Source organism: Hyalella azteca, unplaced genomic scaffold (assembly GCF_000764305.2).
Source record: "Hyalella azteca isolate HAZT.00-mixed unplaced genomic scaffold, Hazt_2.0.2 contig16849, whole genome shotgun sequence".
Lineage (NCBI taxonomy): Eukaryota > Metazoa > Arthropoda > Malacostraca > Amphipoda > Hyalellidae > Hyalella > Hyalella azteca.
The window spans coordinates 226529-248600 of NW_025946656.1; the positions used below are offsets into that span (position 1 = coordinate 226529).

At 34.9% G+C, this 22072-nt stretch overlaps 2 protein-coding genes across 2 annotated transcripts; both read left to right on the forward strand.

Annotated features, from left to right (window-relative positions):
* Window positions 1–666: 666 nt before the first annotated feature.
* On the forward strand, window positions 667–11012 carry LOC108676432 (gastric triacylglycerol lipase). The gene is made up of 9 exons (XM_018164503.2): window positions 667–954; window positions 1396–1594; window positions 3211–3328; window positions 4438–4582; window positions 6073–6162; window positions 6938–7111; window positions 7873–7951; window positions 8637–8782; window positions 10207–11012. The coding sequence occupies exons 1-9, from the start codon at window positions 832–834 to the stop codon at window positions 10354–10356; spliced, it is 1224 nt and encodes a 407-aa protein (XP_018019992.1). The 5' UTR covers window positions 667–831; the 3' UTR covers window positions 10357–11012.
* A 3839-nt stretch (window positions 11013–14851) lies between these two features.
* LOC108676430 (lipase 3) lies at window positions 14852–21350 on the forward strand. Its single transcript, XM_018164501.2, has 8 exons — window positions 14852–15080; window positions 15461–15578; window positions 15792–15939; window positions 17028–17117; window positions 17576–17749; window positions 18029–18107; window positions 19980–20125; window positions 20787–21350. The coding sequence occupies exons 1-8, from the start codon at window positions 14852–14854 to the stop codon at window positions 20934–20936; spliced, it is 1134 nt and encodes a 377-aa protein (XP_018019990.1). The 3' UTR covers window positions 20937–21350.
* The last annotated feature ends 722 nt before the right edge of the window (window positions 21351–22072 follow it).

The window sequence follows — 22072 nt, forward strand, 5'->3', positions numbered from 1 at the left end:
GTAATATTAATCTCAAATCAGCCATATGTATGCACACGAGCTGAGCTCTGATATAGCGACGAGGAATACTGGCCTTTAACATTGACATTTAAAAATAATCTATATATCCGTTCACTATTCCGAGGAGATGCAAAACAAATTCTCCACAAACTCGACATAACAAAAGTAAGTGTATATCAACTAATTGACACTCAGTTCCATGCTGTTTACCTGCTCTCTTAAATTTATTTTTTTACAATAATTTATGACGCGTTAAAATAAATACTGCCCAAATACATTACCTGAAGGTAATAAGATACATGTAGTTAATATATCAATTCATTACCTATTCAATATTTGAATGCTGACAACAAGTAACTACTATGGTACTGGACTCGTGTAAAGGGATAATGAGTCCAACCATGATCAGTAGCACCAATAAATGAGGGAGGCAAACAGCACTGCGGTAAATGGTGATGGTAAGTATCTGAAACATTTTACTAGCCTCTGATACTGTCCCCGTTCACGCACACATATACCGCGAATACTCGGAGATGGCACGTATAAATTAAATATTATTAGAAAAAATTATTATCAAATATTATATACAACAGTATTAAATTGAAAGTACTAAATGAAGTTTTCATTTACAGAAAATTTATCGCCGTAAAAATGTTGAACAATAGGTTATGGGTGGTCTTGATCTCGCTTACCATTAATTTTGTTAAACCCCAAGCTATCTTAACAAATTTAAATGAACCGATCGATTATGAAGGGTTTACTGCCGACTTACTTGATTATCTAAAAATAAATCGAGACAACGTCACGTCTTCTAACATCGTCGACCAAATCATGGAGGCCGCTACTCTCAGAAACGTCACTCTCAACGATGTTCTGGAAATTAGAGAACAACACACTATCCAAAAATCAGACTTCATGCGTACCATTCCGAAGGAACAAGTGCCTCTGCCAACGGTGAGTCAATTGAATATAACCATCATTGATATCTATTATTAAATAAAAAAATCATTTTCAAACGTTGTTTTTTATAATTTTTATGTAAATATTTGTAAATCATTTAATCATAATGTTACGGACTGGTTAATTTTTGTTGACCAGCAAATTCCAGGAAAAAGAGCATATGTGTCAAGTTTCGTTAGCCGTCTTTGGGATTGAATCGAATTTTTCTCTCGTCTTCGGCCTATGGATCTCTTATAATATTTCTAAATTATTCTAATGAAGCAAACAAAATATCAATTAGAATTTGAACTTCATTTAACTTAAAATGAATTTATTTCCCCAGCCATTCCGGCCTATGTATCTCATATAAAATTTCTAAATCATTGTAATGAACCATACGAAAAACTAATTTGAATTTATACTTTATCTAATCATAAAATGAATTTATTTCCCCAGCCATATGCGATATTGGAGGCAGGGTATCCGTTTCAAGAGTTCCAAGTGACCACGTCTGACGGGTACATACTTTCCCTCCACCGCATCCCTGGGCTCAAGGGATCATCCCCAACCACGTATGGACCGCCCGTGCTACTCATGCATGGACTCGCCATGGCCTCTACTTCTTTCCTCGCACTTGGACCTAGCAATAGTTTAGGTAATTTCTTAGCAAATGGTTTCAATTATTATTCTAAAATCCGGATGTTCCATGGCCTCTACTTCTTTCCTCGCACTTGGACCTAGCAATAGTTTAGGTAATATCTGTACAAATGGTTTCAATTCTTATTCTGAAATCCGGACTCGCCATGGCCTCTATTTCTTTCCCGCACTTGGACCTAGCAATAGTTTAGGTAATATCTGTACAAATGGTTTCAATTCTTATTCTGAAATCCGAACTCGCCATGGCCTCTACTTCTTTCCTCGCACTTGGACCTAGCAATAGTTTAGGTAATTTCTGGGCAGATGGTTTCAATTATTATTCTGAAATCCAGACTCGCTATGGTCTCTACTTCTTTCTTCGCACTTGGACCTAGCAATAGTTTAGGTAATTTATGTGCAAATGGTTTCAATTATTATTCTGAAATCCGGACTCGCCATGGCCTCTACTTCGTTCCTTGCACTTGGACCTAGCAATAGTTTAGGTAATTTCTGGGCAAATGGTTTCAATTATTATTCTGAAATCCGGATTTTCCATGGCCACTACTTCTTTCCTCGCACTTGGACCTAGCAATAGTTTAGGTAATTTCTTAGCAAATGGTAGCAATTATTAATCTGAAATTCAGATTTTCCATGACCTCTATTCGTTCCACGCACTTGGACCTAGCATAGTAGTTAAGGTAATTTCTCTGCAAATGGTTAAGAACCTTTGTTTGAGATTTGGGTTTTGTTCAAATTGTTCAGAAATTTATATCTACCTAATGTTCCTGATAATTGGACATGTTCATGTCGTGGATTACTACACCCTTTTCCTTCCTCATATTCGAAATATCAAATCTATCAAATACCCGAGTATAATCACTGCATGCATGCATATTCTTTATGCTAACCACTTCATATCCTGAGAAAAAGCTGTCGAGTTAGTATCAGAATCGCATTTCGTGATATACGTTTACGTCTAATTTTGTATTGAATTTGCTTTTCATTCAAATAATCTTATGATACCTGGAAGTATAAAATTTTATTAATCATACTACCAAATTCAAATCAAATTTTTATTATTCATAATCATACTATCATAACTATGTTTTTCATCACTGGCTTCTTCTATTGAAAAAACTGCGAAACTTTCGATAAATTGGCACTCTACAGAATGTACAGCATGATGATACTTCACGGCATTGATACTTACTACAGCAAATGATACTTCACGCACGGCATTGATTGACACGGCGCAGCGCCAGCAATTTAAATGCCCCCGGGCACACTTAAAGTTCATTCCACCGATCTTGCTAATCAAATGGCAATTTATAACCATTTTAGTTTGAATGAATCGCAGTAATTCCATAAATTTATGTAAAGTGAGTCCTGAGTGCACGGAATCCTAGCAACGGATACACATATAATTAACAGTTGACAGTTACGTATTTATGGACAATTACGAATGGATTTAATTTATGCCAACCAAAGTTAAAAAGTTACAAGAAAAGTTAAAAGTTTGTAGTTAAAGGTGATGATTTCGTTAAAGCCCAAAACTATGATGTCCTTAAACCTAGTATATTTTAAAAACCGATATTTTATTCGGAAAAATCGTCTTAGCTATGGTAATCATTTCAGGTTACATCTTGGCCGATGCAGGCTACGACGTGTGGCTTGGCAACTTTCGAGGCAACACTTTCAGCCGCAAACATACAAGTCTTAATCCAGACTCTGACCAAAGCTTCTGGCACTTCAGGTGTGTTCCAAAATGTTATTTAACACCTATTTTTCCACAAACGTCATTTGCAATCGCTTGAGACAAACAATAGAAAAGTTAGATATATACAATTATGTATTATATTGAATTTTTGAAACGAAATGTGTTCAAACGTTTGAAATGTTGCGATAAGTTAATATACCAACAAAATTCTAAATTCATTTAATTTTTCGCTCAGTTTTTTTGTGAATTACGCTCAGATTTAGCGCTGAATTAACCAAAAGCGATCGAATTCATCATGTTTCAACTCCGCGCTTGTTGAACTTAATTCATGGTTTGTCACATGAATAATATTATTTTTCCAAAGAATATTTCACTCTTTTCGTCACGACTGTGTCATGACTGATATACGTTTTCACAAAAAAAAATGCTAGAACTCAGCAGTTTTGCATATTATATGAATATTTCAAGTTGCAGAGTAATAATGACTTACGCACTTTTCAATCTTTTCGGCTTACTTAATTTTTTTTACAAAATCTTCATGCCTTTTTTCTTGCTGAAGACTTTCGATGTCTATTCATTTATTCCCAATTCATTATACTGTTAAATATCATACACTGAATTCCATGTTTCAATGATTCTCAGAAACTTGATGATTCGATGCTAATTATGTAGTATTGACAATAAACAATCTCATTCATGTAACATTGAAGATATATCGTATAAATTTTTTTGCCTGTTTCAAGCATGACAGAATCGTGCGATAATCACTACACCTGTGGCGTACTAACCGTGCAGAGGGGAACTACAATAGTTAATTTACTACTGTTTAATCAAGTATTCGCCGGTTAATGACGAAATTGCCGCTCTAAATAGCTCAATCGCTGTGTTGCAGAGTCAAAAGCGATCGGGTTGGGGATATTTCCTGAGCCGACCAAATTTAAGATTTAATTTAATTAATATTAAATATTTAATTATTGATTGATAGATGAATATTAATTAATTATTTAATTTAAGATTTTTTATTTAATAAGATTTTTTAGAAACATTATTTTCTTTTCACAGTGAAATGAATTATTTGCCTTAATATTAGAATATTATTATTCATCCAGCACACGATATTTATTTGACTTGCCGTTTTATTTCAGTCAGGACGAAATGGCTTCACAAGACATACCATCGATGATTGACTTCATTTATACGAAAAACCCGGTAAAATTAATATACATAGGATATTCTCAAGGAGGAAGAACCGGTCTCATGGCTGCCACGAATTCGGCCGTTTGTGATAAGGTTCGTCAATAGAATAAATTTGCATTAACATGGTAAGCTAAGAGCTTCCAGTAGTCTTCTCTAAGTAAAGTTATTCATAGAGTTCAATGCTGAATAAAAATGTCACTCTGATTTTTGATAGGAATTAAATTGCATATTATAACATATTGATAACAATTTGAATATAATACAAATTAAATTACCGTATTCACTATACGAATTTTTGTCGCAAATGCATCATTTAAATAGATTGCCAACATCGAAGACAACAGTTATTTTGGGCAGTCCAACTTCAGCATTTAATGCAGCATTCAAATGAGCCTAGTCATAGCCAAAATAGAGTGAATCATGAACAATATTACTCAGAATTAGTTGGTTAGCTGTGCGTTACACTTGTTCGACTATCCCTTCAATTTTGGAATCCAGTTATCTCAAATCCATGCAACAGTAATAGAGCTTATGACTTATTGTAACGTGTAATGACTAAAGAAAGCTCCATTCAAAAAACAAATTTTATATTCAAGTACATAAGACGTTCTTTCATAAATATGTAGTAATAACTCTGCTGTTACAAATTGTTTTCATCTATACAAATTTCAAAACTATATTTAAGCATTTTTATATCTAAGATTTTAAGCTTTTAAGGTCCACAGGTCCAAGCAGTATCCCGACACGATAAGTATTGTGGATAAGGGCACGAATACCACAATATATTAACGGTTACAGGCTTCAAACACTCAAAAACCCACACAATCTTCGACAAAAATCTATAAGATAAACTCTCCCGACATTTAGGTTGTCAACCGCTTGCTATATACCATGACTTAATTGCTATTGAGAGCTCCGGCAGGTTCCCAGAAACTATCATGTATAGTTGAAGTGGCACGCTTCGGCACACTGACACGGACTGCATCTTAAAGAGAGAGATTGGAATTTCAAAATCGCTAAGAAAATTTTCCTAGATTTCTAAGAAAGTTTTGCGAAATCGAATCTCATCGGGAATCGAAGTTACAAATGCACCAACTGTAGATAGTTACTTAGCTTATTTGTGTTCTTTTTCGACATTACAGAAAATATTGAGTTTCATTTGTAATTTTTAATGTATAAATGTGGCTTACACTTCTTTTACAGTCTATTTTGCGACTTTGTCTTTTCCAATGATGCCTTTTTACTGGCTATAAGGATGAAGAATTTCATTACTTTTCAGCGAAAAAATTTTTCGTGAATGAACTAAAGTTCAATGAAGAATGTGAGATTGGTCGTTATAGATTTAACGAAATTTTAATTTTTCGGTTTCAGTTCTGCTACCTAATTTTTACTTATTTTTTTTTAATCTACAAACTCAACTTTCATCTCCCTTGATTCTGATTTTTCACATTTCTTGAGATTTTTTTATACTGGTGCACCGAATATTTTTGTGAAAATGTTTGAAATAAATATTAGTGAATTTTCAAACATTTATGAGCTCTTGAAAAATATTTTTGATTTTAAATATAAAATTAATATTACAGCTCAAACTCATGATCGTCCTCGCTAGTACCGGAGCTCGCACCCTAACAGATGCCGCTGCAGGGAGAGCCCTCGTGTTGTCAAGGATTTGGGTATGAATTCATTTTAGTCTTTACTACATTATTCATCATTTTTTTGAGAACTAATAATTCCCATTCAGAAGATATTATATGCGAATAATGACCCTATTTTACAACCGTTGAAGTCATTGATCCAGGGGCATTGGAATGTGCTCAATAGTTATTCTTTTTATCTGTATGAACATTGAACAATGACAACTTTCGGAACGTAATCAATCAACAATTTTTTACGAGTATTAAAAGGGATCCAGCCAAAAAAATCCTAATTTGGAAGAAACCGAATAAAAAAATATTCTTCCAAAATATTTGAAGGAGTTTTTTTCAGATTATAGCGTTTGAATACAGCAATTTTTTTCAAACTGAGACATTTGTAATCTAATGAAAACCCAACTTTTACACAACGCTATCGCATGAACTATGTAGACTAAATTAAATTGGTTATAGCTTCCTACATTATATTTCTGTCTTTCAAATATTGATAACGCAAATGCTAGACAAATTTTGTTTTCAATAACACCTTGGCATGGCCGACTCAACAACAGTACCTACATTCGTTAAGATTAAATAACATCGTAATGAGTAGTAATTTGACAGGGTTGAAGCAGTAACTGACAACAACAGTGCATTCACTCGTTAAGATTAAATAACATCGTAATGAGTAGTAGTTTGACAAGGTTGAAGCAGTAACTGACAACAACAGTGCTTTCACTCGTTAAGATTAAATAACATCATAATGAGAAGTAGTTTTACAAGGATTGAAGCAATAACTGACAAAATGTCTCTGCAGACGCTCCTTGAATTCATCGGAAAGCCAGAAATCATGTCTCGTAACTTGGGCATCGCGCCAGTGTTGGGCCTCATATGCAAAAGAAAATCTTTACTGAGTGACGTGTGTGCCTTGCTTGTGTCCAAATACTTCGGGACGCGACTCAAGGGAGATGATCTCTACACATACAGACAGGTACTTTACTTAATAATTTTCCAATATTGTTATTCTTTAATCCTCAGTCTTTTAGCACATTTTCTCATTTTGGAAAAAATGCACTATTGTGCTCGCCATGTCCGTCCGTCCATCCGTCTGTCTGTCCGTCCGTGACTTTTCATCGACGAAAAAATGCGCTCTCTGTCACTCATTGCAGTGAGTACTGAGTTATATTTTTTTGCCTACATGTGCTATGCCTTTCCTAAAATCAAAAATTTCGAAACACAGGTAAAGAACTTTCTCCTTCTCCGCATTTTCCATTTATTTCTGTATAAGATATTTTTTGACAACACACTAGCTGCAGAGTATTTCATGTTCTTATTATAGTGATTTTGCATAATCATCTTGACTTCTTCGCGCAGTAAGCTATAGGCACAAAACCCATTTTTGATCGCAAAATTTTCTTCAAATTCAATGTTGCAAAGGCTCAATTTTTTCCTATTGCTGAAAACAACCATGGACATTACAGTCAATCGGTATCTGCATGTGTTTCATATCATAAGGTTTTACTTTTCAGGACATATTAATATGTTTTTGCAGCTAGCATCTAATGAAACGCAAAATTTTGTGTCATTTATAATAAATTTCTCAACTTCAAAGAAGTCCACATCGATTTTTCTACTTTTTTAATCATGCAATGTTAACATCAGTATCGAAATTGTACAACTACTCATATTGACGTACATTAAAATGTCTTGTACATGCAAAGTGAGATAAAGTTATTTGTTTTTAATTTTCAGGATCACTTACCGCTGATATTTGCAAATCTTTTGGATGGGTCGTCAGCTCGCCAGTTTTCCCATCAAGAGCAATTAACACGTGTGTTTAAAATTACATTCTTATTTACTGCATTTTAGCTTTGTTCCGCGAGTAGTTTTTTTTCATTTAAATAATAAATTCTAAAAACCCTTGTGCGTCAGCATGTGCCTAACCTAATTTTTTTTTTGTAAAAATACGAAGAAACCGATTTTATATACGGTAGATCTGTTCCAATTTTTTCGTTGAAATCTGGTTGAATTTAATAAATAACTTATTTTCATAACAGCCATACATAACATTATTAAACACTTTCTCCGTTATCTCTATTTCTATAGAAGAAGAATAGGTTGAAATAAAATATATTATCGTATATTTTATACATATATTATAACATCAGGCAATATCTGATATTAAAGAGCGATAAAAATTAAATTTGAGCAATAGACAGAGAATATGTTTCCCATTCTCCCTATTACATAATTACGTTCATATGTGATGATAAGCAAAAGACCTTAAATTAGTTTGTGTGTCCAATTTGCAATCTTTTACTCTACAAATTCATTATGACATGATATGTAAATCTAATGTTTGCACTTTCACAGAAATCAACAGTGTATTTGAAGCTCATTTCTGGAAACCCTAAAATTTATTCTGCGACTCGTTGGTTGTAACTCATTTTTTTATTCTTAGTTTAATTGTAATTGTTCTTTTTTCAGAATTTGATGAAGCGTAAACTCTTTTGCAGGCGGTGTGTTGAGAAAATTTGATTTCGGAATTTTCGGAAACCCTTCCCGGTACGGGTCCAAGGAGGCTCCTGTGTACGACTTAACCACCGTTCAGTGTCCAGTTGCTATATATTGGGCTGACAACGATCCAAGAACTCCAAAAACTGTAAATATGAGCGATAAATAGTAAATTTAATAATTTAATTAGGAGGAGCTGAAACATTTTCCATCATTCGATGCGAGAATCTAATATTGATCATATTTATAGAAGGAAATAAGAAGCTGGGTTAACAGGATTTAAATCATTTGTACATCACTTACGCATTACATTAATCTGTAGTAATTAATGCCTTCCTTAACAAGGATTTATGAAATAATTCCATTAAATGCTATTACAAGCCTCGATTTCCTGATACTTAGGAGACTCTTTTGCTGAAAACATTTTCAAATTTTATTTTACTTTCTACCTACCAAGAAACGATTTCAAAATTCAACCAATTCGTAAAGTATTTTAATACATCATGGATTAATTCGTGTTTTAGTAAATTCAAACACAACTAAGAGGCTAGCTAAAATGAATGAGATATCAACATTCAGATTATGAAATTGAATTTTCAGACGCACATTTGACGAAACGCACATTCAAATACTTCATTTAACGCAACTTTTGAGGCTAAATTTTAATTAAATTGTAGCGAAGTTATCAGAAAGTCACGAAATTTTTACTCGTCCGACTGCACTGCATTAGTGCATGCGGTCATAATTTTCGACCTCATTTCCTAGTCGGAAATTTTTAGACTTTTACACTCGAGTGGGAAACATTTGGCTGGTGAAATGCATTATTATCTGTGAAAAAATTAAACATAAATATTTCAATATTATTTGAGATGTAAGGATCTCCTAAGCAATTCGTTTGCCATAAACAGATAATATTTATAGGAAAATTACTATCAAATTTATGGAAATTTAGACGTAACGGACTTCACTAGCACTCGATGTATTCAATATGAATGAGCATTTTCCATAATACTGTCTTATTAGTGTAAGATATTGAAAAGGGTTAACCTGTAGGACAGAAAGCTTTAATTTTATGTTCGAGACTAATGCTTTGCATAAACGATTGAATGGGATTCAATTGAATTTCATGAACCAGACGCGATTTTAACCGCAAAATACATCTGTTTTATGATTTTGTGGCGTTGTTCATACAAGCATGTCGTTTGAGAAGTGTTCCTTCTTTTTAATCCGCAAGCTAATAGTTGTTCCAGACTAGGTATTATGAGCATTATTTACAGCATGAGTTACGAAGTGTTAAATTAATAATTAATTAAATTACTAATTTAATTAATAAAATACGCATTAACTGTACATATCATTAACTCTAGAGGAATCCATTATAGACAACTGCTAAATTTTTCTAGAAAATTATCAGTCAATTTACGTAAATCCCAAACACACAATTGGGTAGCAAAACTGAGTTCTAGTAAATCTCGGTAAAATGTGACCTTTATATTGCTTTTCATGCATGCATAATTCAAACTTTATTTATATAATGTAATTTTAATAATATTAACAACTTATTTATTTCAGGACGTCGATCGAATTGCAGCAGAGATTCCCAACGTCGTGGCGACAACGCAAGTTGAGAGATATTATTTCAATCACATCGATTTTATCTTTGCTGATCTCGCGAAAAGTCTTGTGTATGATTCCATCGTTCAACTAATGAGTCAATACTAATAAAAATTTTGGTCAACGCTAACGCACCTGATAATGAATATTACAATCTGGCATTAGTTGTTAGATGAAACTTTAGTGGAATAACAGGGATTTGTTTTCTACGCTAATAAATCATTTTGCGTGCAATGAGTTTGCACAGATGTTGTTTTGGTTTATTGCGTTGACTTATTTAGTAGATATATTGAGAGCTATTTCACGCGACTCTCGTGCAATAAGCGGAATCTCGACCACTTTACGTCGTTATTGCACGATCGTCACTGGCTGCGCATGCAGCAGCGCACGCAGTTCAAGGTCGCTGTTCTGACGTTCCGATGCCTTCACGGTCTGGCATCTCCTTTACTCCCAAGATATCACCAGCGCGTTTCTGATCTGTCTATTAGAAGGCGATTGCGCTCGTCATCAACAGAGAACCTCGTCGTACCATCTACACGTCCATCCACCGTAGGCGACAGAGCGTTCCCTGCCGCCGGCAGAAACAATCTGCTGGCTTCTGTGACATCGGCTCCTCTGTTGCAGGTGTTTCGTCGACGCCGAAAGCAGGAACTTTTTCGTAGAGCATATGAATCAAGTGCCTAATCATTTATATCCGTTCTCATCTTTTCCCGTGTCTATTTATTATTCGCATGCTATTTTAATTCTGTGTAACTTGCCCTCGAAGTGCGTTTGAAATAGATGCTTCGATTACTTCGTAGAATGATAATAATAAAGCTTCTGGCATTACTCTGAAAATAAAAGCAATTCGAATAAATGTTTTCGTTTCATTGAAGATCGGTTATTATGAGTGTGTTTTCGTTCAATTACCCAAATATAATGCGTTAAAATATTAGACTCAATCTACATGATCGCTATTAGCGATCAATTAATTAGTATTACTCACCGTCATTTAGAATATTTACTAGTTTAGAAACTTCTATTTTAAAATTTGCTGGCAACCGTTGAAAAAATTGGTGATTGTGATCATATCCAAGAGAGAATTTTAAAGAATCAAACACTCCAATAGTTTCAAATTTTTTATTGGAGAATCTAAATGTAATCCAACACCATTTTCAAAATTCGGAAGCCTTGAATTCTTACGAACTTAAATACTGGCATCGCCAAACTGTAGATCATGAACAATTTTTGAACAGAAAAATCTCTTTCCAATACCGAGTCAATCGACCATACCTGCTCTGAGATTAATCTTTCCAATAGTCTCAGTAACTGCAATTCAGAAGCACGTGCCGGAATTGCCACAAACTAAATTTTTACGCCGCGCCCAAAATTCGTGTGTCGCGTACCACTGTTGCATCGCGCATCACTCATGCGACTGCAGGGTTGTGTTAAAAGCTACGAATCGCTCCGATCAGAATTTTAATTTGCAATGTAATGGATTTTGGCCGAGAGTCCTTTCACCATGTTTTAATTCCGGACCATATTTTCTATTGGACGGTGGAAACGCGTTCGACACGCATTCAGATGACAAAACAATGCCAAGCTGAATCAAAGTTTGAAATCGTCGCTGTACTTAATTACTTAATTACTGCAAAAATTGTTCTCTTCACCTGGAAATGTTAAATTTTTTATAACCTAAATGTTTTCTGAAAAATTAAATGTTTATAACCTAAATGTTTCCTAAATGTTCAATAATGGCGCGCGTCAGAAATTTTTTAATAAGTTATATGCACATCTGATGTTAAACAACTAATATAAAAAACAATAGCCGGAAGTCTAACATGATAAGAATCTACTCACCATTTACCATCGACAGTACACATTTTATCAGAGGTCATTCTGGTGTTGGTTTAATTTAGAGACATTTTTCAGTGCTAGTTGTGAAAAGTAAGTTATTCGAGGCATAGCCCTCATATCTAAGTCAACGGCATGCATAAAAAGCCTCCTACCTTGGAAGCTTCCATGCCATAATTATTCATACAAAGCATAATAATTTTCGATTTCTTCTCATTGTAATACAAACTAGATTTTGCTTCAAAATTGCCTAACGACAGCTACGTGATCTTATTTCTATCGACCTTGTGATTATTCGAGCTCAAGATTCCTACATTCTCATAGTGAGTAAGTAGACGTCGAGCGCAATAGACGTAATACGAAGTGCCTTGGGAGAGAATAAATCGATATGCTTTAAATTCAAGTAGATCGTTGACGGTATAGGTTCATCCAATTGTCCACAAAACGTGAAACTAAAGCGATTGAACCCACAACTCGCTTTTATTTAATACGTGATTACACACAGTTTAAACACGTCTTAAGCATACATTAACACAAGCTCTGATGCGCGACTCGTCTACAGCATTCAAATACACGGGATTCAAGCACAAGTCGTCTTCAATACTCAAATACGAATACATATGATATAAACACACAGACTTCGTCATCAACGAGCACATACGATGAATACAAGCACACGAATCGACTAAATCGTTCAAATATACAACATTCAAAAACGCAGCTCGTTCACGTAGAATTATAGTGAAAACTGAATGATACATTAGTCGAAGATACCGATATTTCCGCCTATTAGTATTTAACAATAATATATTGTTTCATTATTTGTTGAAACGTTTAAATAATTCGTAATAGGAAATCACTTCCCAACATCAACAATGAATAAAACTATTCGTTTAATTATAAACCAATTTTATTCACGTCAGACTTTAATTCAACAACTAAGTTTCCTATCAGATAATATCGACAATTTTGATTCCCCTTTTTTATATTACCGTAAATGTTGTATCATGAAATCTGAAAAATTTCTCGAAATCGGCATGAATCTTCGATGAGATACTGAGTGCTGGGTGGCAAAAATTGTTAGACTTATACGGTTTAGTGAAGGTTGAAGTCAGAGTGCGGAGGCTATATAGGAAATGAGGTAGTCTAGATATTCAGGTCCGGCAAGTTTTTGCGCGAATATGTGTGAAGGTCTTATTTTAAAGATTATCTATGTAGCCAAGGCAAGAGGAGATAAATTAGTAGCAATAGTTCATCTTAAAAAAGTTTTTTTATACGGTTGAGAAATATCTTACCAAATAGTTGATGATGGAATATCCTGGTACTCAATGGAAAAATAGAGGGCTGTGAAATCGCTGTCAAGAATTTAGATTACCGTTACAACCCAACTTATTATTATTAGCATACTAGCTGATTGTAGCACCAAAGAACGATTTTGATTTAAATGTAACTACAATAATTCAACCAAGGTGTATAAAATGCGTACGTTCGTTGCGTACGACGGCGGAAATCTCGAGGACAGCATTTTACAGTAGAAAATTTTCCAACCATCATTTATACCAATAATTTAATTTCTCTTAAGATTCGATTTTCATGTAAATTGGTGCAATCCTTCACCTACAGAAAGTTTTAATGTTAAGCGATGCAATTAATTATAATGAAGAATGAGCTTATCGTTATTGTTTTATGGCTGCTCATCGTGCATTTGTCCCGTGACTGTAACCAAGTTTCAGCAGGGACAGGTGTGGCTTCTTCGATTTTCGATCGTATATTAGAAGCGTTTAATGTTTCGGCAGCGAGTAAAAGACCTTTTAATTTTCTTTTCAAGTTTCTTGGAAATCAAAATAATTTATCGAGCACTCGGAATGGGGTTCTGGATTCATTCATAGTGTCTTCATTAAAGAAAAGTGGATTCGAAATTCCATCCGTGAGTATTTGATTTTAAATAAGAAGAACAAATTAACGCATATATTCCTGTTTTTATGTTCTCCATAAAACGCATGATATCAAATCAACCCTTTAAGCATGACTAAATCTTGATTACGAAAGTCTGTAAATATTTTATATTTTTTAATAAAAACAGTCAGGCGCTTTATTAAACTGCTCGTGAGAGATATGGTATGGCACCACATGCCAGGATAATCTTCATCTCTTTTCCTGGGGTGGTAATATGTTGGAGTTATATTAGTGGTGAGAGGCTAGACAAAAACCGTTAGGTCGAAGTAACTGTAACGCGAGTTACATCGAGGCTTGCTCGTTAGCTTCTGAGGGCTTTACTAAGGTTCCCAGCCCATTTATAAACTTCGTACTTCCGCCCACCGGGTTCTTGTCCTCGTGACACATATGCTGTATAAGCTGTCGACTCAGCGTCTGAGGAAAGCTTTCAGTGACACAGTGGACTCATAGCAAACTAGGTCTGCTGGTAAACACATGAGGATTTGCATACACAAACTACTTTCGGGCAATACTAATTGATGATACTGCATTAATTGATTAATAGAACCTTTGAAAAAATTATTCGCGGTGCCAGAGAATCGTTTTCAATAATAAAGATTTTCAAAATTCTGTATAAACTATTTAGCTGTGGAATATCCCTTCGAAATTTTATAAAATGACACCGTCGTAATGGGCTGAGATTCTTCCGCTCTTGCAGATCATCTCGTCTAGCTATTTGTGAGTGAAGTGATACTAGATTATTTAAACTGAAAAACACGTATCTAAACAGGCCTATAAATGAATATAGATAAAAATGTTCGTTTTGATTGTTTTAATGATTTCGTACACCCGACAGCCCGCTAGCATTGCACAGCAAGGCTATCCGTACGAAGAGCATTTCGTTACCACCCGGGACGGATATGTCCTGACGGTTCACCGCATTTCCGGACCACGAGGAACCAAGTCCGGCAACGCAAATCCGAGGAGAAAATCCTTACTTTTGCTGCATGGATTCTTAATGTCTTCGACTGGCTTTCTCGCTTTGGGCCCAGAGTACAGCTTGGGTAAGAAAAATGTATTCATTGACAACCATCTTTTTCAACCGGCGTGATAACATGAAATTTTATGCAAATATTTATGGCGTTAATTATGAATTGTAAACAATCATACCATGGAGATACAAGTTATGTGTTAAATTATGTGCTTATTGACATTTTAGTTAAGCCATCCCAGTGACGTATGCACATGTGTTGAACTCTAATCGAACCAATGAGGTGCAAACTTTTTGGATCGATGCAAAACGGCACTTCATTTTTGAGGACTGCTGCTCGAGAGACGCATGATGTGGTATCGTCAAAAAGACGAAATAAAATCAATCCCCTCTCACACCCCCATATCACAAGATACATATAGCCCCCCTTTTTAATAACCATTTTCGTTGCAGGCTACATCTTGGCCGATGCAGGCTACGATGTGTGGCTTGGCAACTTTCGAGGCAACACCTACAGCCGCAACCATACAAGTCTTAATCCAGACTCTAACAAAAGCTTCTGGCACTTCAGGTAGCGCTACTATTGCCCCGCTATATCATGAATATTTATTACTGCGAATTTTTGGTTTATCAATATTTAAATATTATAATTGAATAAGTTTGCGACTTCTCTGTAAAATAACCAGTTTTGTAAGTATTTATGCGCGTTCGTTTGCACCCATATTTCATGGGGACCAGAACAGTGCAAAACATGTCTTGACTTTGTTTTGAATTTAAATTTCAGTCGGGATGAAATGAGTGAATATGACGTGCCAGCAATGATTGACCACATCATCACTCAGACAGGCCATAGACAAGTGATCATCCTCGGTTTATCCCTAGGTGGAACCATTGGTTTAATGACAGCCACCAACAGAACGGTAGCTGAAAAGGTGAAACAATTTAATGCCCAAACCTTCAATAGAAATTAAGATATAATATGAATCATAAAACAATTTATTTAATGCTAATGATCTTAATCAATTTTGAGGTCACAATACGTATTGAAGAAGAAATAACTCAAGCACGCAAGAAATTAACTGGTCAACAAAAAAATGGTTTTGAGATCATCTTGTGTCGATTGGACAGCATCTACGCAGCTGACTTCAGAACTGTTTTTAATTCTCTAGCATGTCTAGTATTTTTAAATATTCGAATTATTTTGCGAAATATATTCGACAATTATATGCGTATAAATAATAACACTGGTGAACAGAGAAAATTGTTCTGAAATTATTTTGTATGGGTTGGAAAGCATTTCAGCAGCAGATTTCAAAAAAGCTTTGTTTTTTTTCTAACACGTCTAAAGTTTTTTAAATATTTTTTTTTTATGTAGAATATTTGTTATAATTTGCCATTAATATATAGCTGGTCTTACATACGGCACAACAATCTACAGGAACACTTCTGATGTAGCTACTATGTAGCAAGGTGAATACTTTTGAGAGGTATGTATACTTTTGATCATGGGCAAATTCAATAACAATTTGAGGCTTTTATTATTTTTCAGAAGCACAAACTTCATATGATTGTGCACAGAACTAACATCTTTTTATGCTTATTTGTGTATTTAATCTATAAAAATATAATTTTTTATTGGTATAGTATGTTTATTTGTCCATTATTTCCTAATATAGCCCTTGTCACAACTGACATCCAATTACAAATAACAAATATTAATGTGTGGGGATCATTTTGAATATATTTGTAATTATTTATACGCATATTATAGACTTTACTTAAAATTTCAATATGTCAAATGCTAGACGTGCTAGAGAAAAAACAATGCTGGAAACAAGTTGAAATCAGCAGCAAAAATGCATTCCAGCCTGCACAAAATGATCTCAGAACCATTTCTCTATTGACCAGTGTTATATATTTGATATTTTCTCGAGACTTATTTTCTCCCTTAGTTCAAGCTTGAGCTTCAGAATTAAATCGAATTACGGCTAGCGCTTTACGACAATAATCTTTATTTAAGATTGAGCTCATCGTCAGTATCGCCAGTGCTGGATTCCTATCTCTATTCAGTCAACAAAATCCGAGAAACAAGATTTTGTCCCAACTTTGGGTGAGTAAACGAAGAGTTTTGTCGGGTAATTGTCGGTCAATACCTATATTTGACAGTCTATTCTTAGCAAAGCACATTTTATGAAATATTGAGATTTGCCATGTTTTGTCTTTTCTCATATATTTTTGTCCTATCATCTTTTGCATGACACATGAAGAGGAAACTTTTGAAACCGTGCCTTTTATTTCACGCGTACACAATTTTCCATTGATCCCGTCCATTTCTTTAAATGAAAGATAACTCTGCGTATGATAAAGTTTCTAATCTAACGTTCAATTCACAAAACTTAAACATTATGACATTCCAGTTCTTTCGGAATAGAACATACACGCACAACAATTTTACATTCTTTACGGCCGATTGAAATAAATAAATTAAAAACAATCTTGAATCAACCTACGAGTATATTGAACTTCAAACTATATTATAGGTAGTAATTTTACTTTTTAATATTCCAGAGAGTACTGGAGAAAATTGGCATTTATGAAGTACTTCCCCGCAAACTCGTCCTCATTTACGCCTTATCAACGTTTTGCAAAAGAGGATCTCCTGGCCAGAGCATTTGCAGCATTATTCTAGCCTCAGCTCTCGGTGAAAGATTTTTCATCGACGACTTATATGCTATGAAGAAGGTAATATTCCTGAAAACTAAATTATAAACGGAACAATAGGCTGGCACAAAATTTTCAGTCTTATTTTTGAAAACCTAATTATAACATTTTATATGTGTGCAGACTTGAAAACAAAATTTTAAGTCTGCACACTGAATTTGTACAATCTCCCAAGTTAATTAGATGATCTCATTTACAATATTAGACAAATGTTGTCCATACATATTATAAATTTAATTTGTGATGATAAAATTCTTTGTGGGCAATTATAATTTATTGACTACCCATCATTTTCACTAGAAAATGATGCCCGTCATCTTCGCGAACTTGTTCGAAGGTTCATCCGCCAGGACCATTTCTCATGCAGCACAACCAGAATGTGAGATAGAACGCCTAGGTTAAGTGAACAAGTAAATTTGAATAAGGTGTAAAGATGTTGGGATACTTCATTTTTATTATTGTAATAAAAATTCATAATTTTATTTATAAATCAATTAAGTTGTTGAACAATAGTTCATGAGTGCTAATTGTAACTATATCAGCAAATATTTGATACCATGTACATCCAAATCCTGAATGATAGTCATTTGCAAGAAAAATATTGAATTTAGGTGACTCGTGGTGATGTCGAAGCTGTAAGAAGCTCTATTTAGTACTGAAAATATTAAGCGATTACCTTAGAATTATAACTAGTTGGAATTAACTACCCTAATAAAATTTAGGGCTGGGGGCTACTCTGAAATAGAGAACGCATAGAACTCGCGAGAACCCGTAAATCACCTTCTCTACGTCCACTTTTGACCAACATTCCAATCCTTGGATAAACAGCTGGTCTGGAACTAAGGCGGCCACTGAGCGGTCCGTATATAGATAGGGATCGTCCCCGTATAGGGGTCAGCTCTGGCCGAGCCAGCCAATGTGAAAAAATCGCCCCTCCCCTTCAGCCGCAATAAGGATGGGTGGGGCAATCGAATTTATACGTGTTATACTGTCAATGCCTGTTTCTGGAACTCGCTTAATACAAAGAGCATTCTTAGAAAACTCAGAATCGTGGCTGATAATAACACAGGACAACTCTAACCCAACTATGGCGAGTCTGCCGCGGAGGCTGAATCATATCTCAAATTATATTGTCACTAGATTGCTTGAATCACAGATTCAAGCAGCAGCTTTTCTAGTTTTTGTTCTTTTAGATTCAAGTTGAACGGGCTTCAAACACTATTACACCGCGGCTTTCGTATATGCTCGACTTTCCATGCCATGCATTCTAAATTTGAATTTTTGCGCAACGTCTTCTCTCTTAATGGATTTCCTTCTGGCATGGTGTTTACCCAGATTAAGAAATTCATGTCTAAGCGATACAGTGAAGTTGTTCCAGAGCCTGATAGTAGAAAAGTGGTTTACTGTTCTTTTCCATACTTCGGCCATGCGTCCGAAGTCATGCCAAGAGAATTAAAAGATTTGTTTATGAAATACTTTTCGGACATTAACCTTCGTATATTACTGGTTAATAATTTTAAAAATAGGTTCGTTTTTTATGTGCAAAGATAATCCTCCCTTCTCACATGCGATCGTCCCTAGTTTATAAATTTAGTTGTGCACTATGTGCATCTGCGTACGTTGGGATGACGGCACGAAACTTTTACACTAGGGTCGCTGAGCATAAAGGAAGGAGTTATAGGACTGGGCAGTTACTATCGCACCCTCCTCATTCGGCTGTGCGCACTCACGCCGAAGAGTGCAACGTTCCGGTGTCCGACACTGACTTTAAGGTTTTAGCTTCTAGTTCTGGTGCTTCCGATCTGCGCATTTTGGAATAATTGTACATTTGTAAAGAGAAGCCTAGTGTAAATGCTGCCTACAGTTCTTATCCATTGAATAGTTGTGAATAGATAGGTATTTCTTCATTATTCTGCCCTTTGCCTGTAAATTTTGGTTTCAACTCCTGTTTTTTTTTTTGTTCTTATGACTCCAAACTTTATTGATTTTCTGACTGTATATGTGTTCTAGATTTATCGAACTGACGATGGAGCTGGTCTCCGAAACGTTTTCAATAGAGAAATGCTGAATTTTTGTGGAGTTTTCCTCGCTTTTAAATTTCTAATACCTCAAATTATGTTATGGTAGTGCATAAAATACATGTATGTGGAGTTTGAACCTGATTAAGGTAATTCAAATACGTTTAAATCAAGCATCTAGATCATGTATGAACGGAATATTACAGTATTATGAATATTGTTCGTATGGGCAGACATAGGGTTCCATAAGTTTGACTTCGGGGAGGCGGAGAACCGGCGTCGCTACGGCCATGTCACGCCCCCGGCATACAACGTATCAAGGATACCTTGCCCCGTGGCGCTCTACTGGGCAGAAAATGACCCTACCACAAAGACCAAGGTGCATCATGATGAACCACAGCATAATATTATTTATTATGAAATTGAATGAGGTGGATACTTCACTCAAAAATCATACAAAATATTAATCACAAATTTATATTGTTCTTAATAATAATTATTATTTGATACCTCACTTCCCGTTATAATTAATGAAAAAATAATTAAGTGGAACGTTCTTTTGAATAAGGTGTAAAGTTGATTAGATACTTCATTTTATTATTAATATGTGGCGCATTCCTTTCCTGTATGTGGCTTTTTCCTAAAAAAAATTATTTTTACGAGATTTGTAACAGTAGATAAATATCTTAATGCATAAAGATAATATCAAACTATAATTATACAATGACTGAAACCAATTTTTGGCATAACGAACATATGATGGAAATTCGTATATTTATTTACATACTGGCAGCTAATTTCGTGGTTTTAGAAGCTAATAAACTTTCAAATTTAATTATTAGTGATATCCGCAGTAAGTTTGTTCAATTTAGAGTTGTTTCTTAAATCAAAATCTGTGTTTTAAGTCTTGGTGCTGTCTGGAGAGCAAACCGTGTACCCTATCAGAAAATACAAAAAAATATTAACTGTGGAATGTGGCTAAATCTTTTACAAATATTGCACTCTTTTGTTTAGAAATAAGAACTTATTCCTATTTTCAGGACGTCCGGATGCTTGAGGAAACCGTACCAGGCTTCATAAGGAATTACCGCGTCAACAGCGAGTCTTTCGATCATATAGACTTTATTTTCTCTAAGAAAGCTAAGACGCTAGTTTACCAAGATATCGTCGATCTCCTAAATCAATACTGAAGCGCAAACTTTCGAATAAAACGCTTGAATTTTGTGGTTATATTTTCACGATTACTTTTTTGATAATTTAACGCGTTTCTAATAGTGGAAAATGCATTTTTTGAAGGTATTACTTTATATGACTCGGTATAGGTTTATGGTTAAATTTTCTAGAGATTTCTGGTAATTTTTCATTGCAGAATTTTAAATTAAGTAAAAACAGAAAGTGGTTTGTTTTGCAGTCAACTATCAACATTAGATTCTTCAGAGACGAACAAATTAATGCAAAGAATTTTTTCTAATTTTTCTTTTTAGTTTAAAATTTTATATTGCCTAGATTAATTGTTATCGTTGGTTTTTCGTCTATTACTGATTTTTTCAGAGTGTAAATTTCAGTATAAAAAGTCAGAAATGATTCCTCATGAAATATATTTGATGTTCGTAATAGAGATTCTAATAATCGCGTGCGATTAGCCTAATTTTAGATTGAATGCGTCATGTGTTTATTCTAAAATAATATGAAAATTTTTTTGTGCATAGAATATGGAACTGATCGAATTCTTCTGAGTGATAAAATGTTTGTGATTCTTCTTATCGGTGATGGCTTTTGCTTGCGTTTCGTTTCTCACTTATGAGGAATTTTTTTCTTGCTCATTGCAACGGTTCGGGGCCGGCGCCGCTTGCCTGTCTAGCCAGCCTTCTCCTCTGTGATGTGATTTATCAAATTATATGTGCTTGAGTCAAAGATCGCGCCGATATTGCGCCATCTCCACTGGCTGCGCATGCTGTAGCGCACGCAGTTCAAGGTCGCTGTTCTGTCGTTCCGATGCCTTCACGGTCTGACGCTTCCTTATCTCACGGAAGGTCTGCAGCACGTGTCGAATTTACCTTCTAGAAGACTACTTGTGAGAAATTCCTCATTTCCCACCGTCAATTTGTGTATATGCTAGGGTTTATTTACGGGATCTATTGTTGGCTTGGAATTGTTTAGTATTTCGTTTCTCTAACTTCATCTGAAGAAAAAGTATTTAGTCGGGATCAGGGGTTCTGCCGCGGGTCTTGGGAGGATTCATCATCAATAGTTATCAATTGCATTAAATGATATTTGCCGACAGTGCCAATCCAAAGTTATACCGCCTTCAAGCAGTGTTCAATCT

What these genes read in the sequence shown, in the direction of transcription:
- LOC108676432 (XM_018164503.2), top strand. Translation starts at nt 832, where the DNA reads ATGGAGGCCGCTACTCTCAGAAACGTCACTCTCAACGATGTTCTGGAA. An exon ending in TGGACCTAGCAATAGTTTAG is followed by an intron (nt 1,595 to 3,210) that starts GTAATTTCTTAG and finishes TAATCATTTCAG; the next exon opens with GTTACATCTTGGCCGATGCA. An exon ending in CAAAGCTTCTGGCACTTCAG is followed by an intron (nt 3,329 to 4,437) that starts GTGTGTTCCAAA and finishes GTTTTATTTCAG; the next exon opens with TCAGGACGAAATGGCTTCAC.
- LOC108676430 (XM_018164501.2), top strand. Translation starts at nt 14,852, where the DNA reads ATGATTTCGTACACCCGACAGCCCGCTAGCATTGCACAGCAAGGCTAT. An exon ending in GGGCCCAGAGTACAGCTTGG is followed by an intron (nt 15,081 to 15,460) that starts GTAAGAAAAATG and finishes TTTTCGTTGCAG; the next exon opens with GCTACATCTTGGCCGATGCA. An exon ending in ACAGAACGGTAGCTGAAAAG is followed by an intron (nt 15,940 to 17,027) that starts GTGAAACAATTT and finishes TCTTTATTTAAG; the next exon opens with ATTGAGCTCATCGTCAGTAT.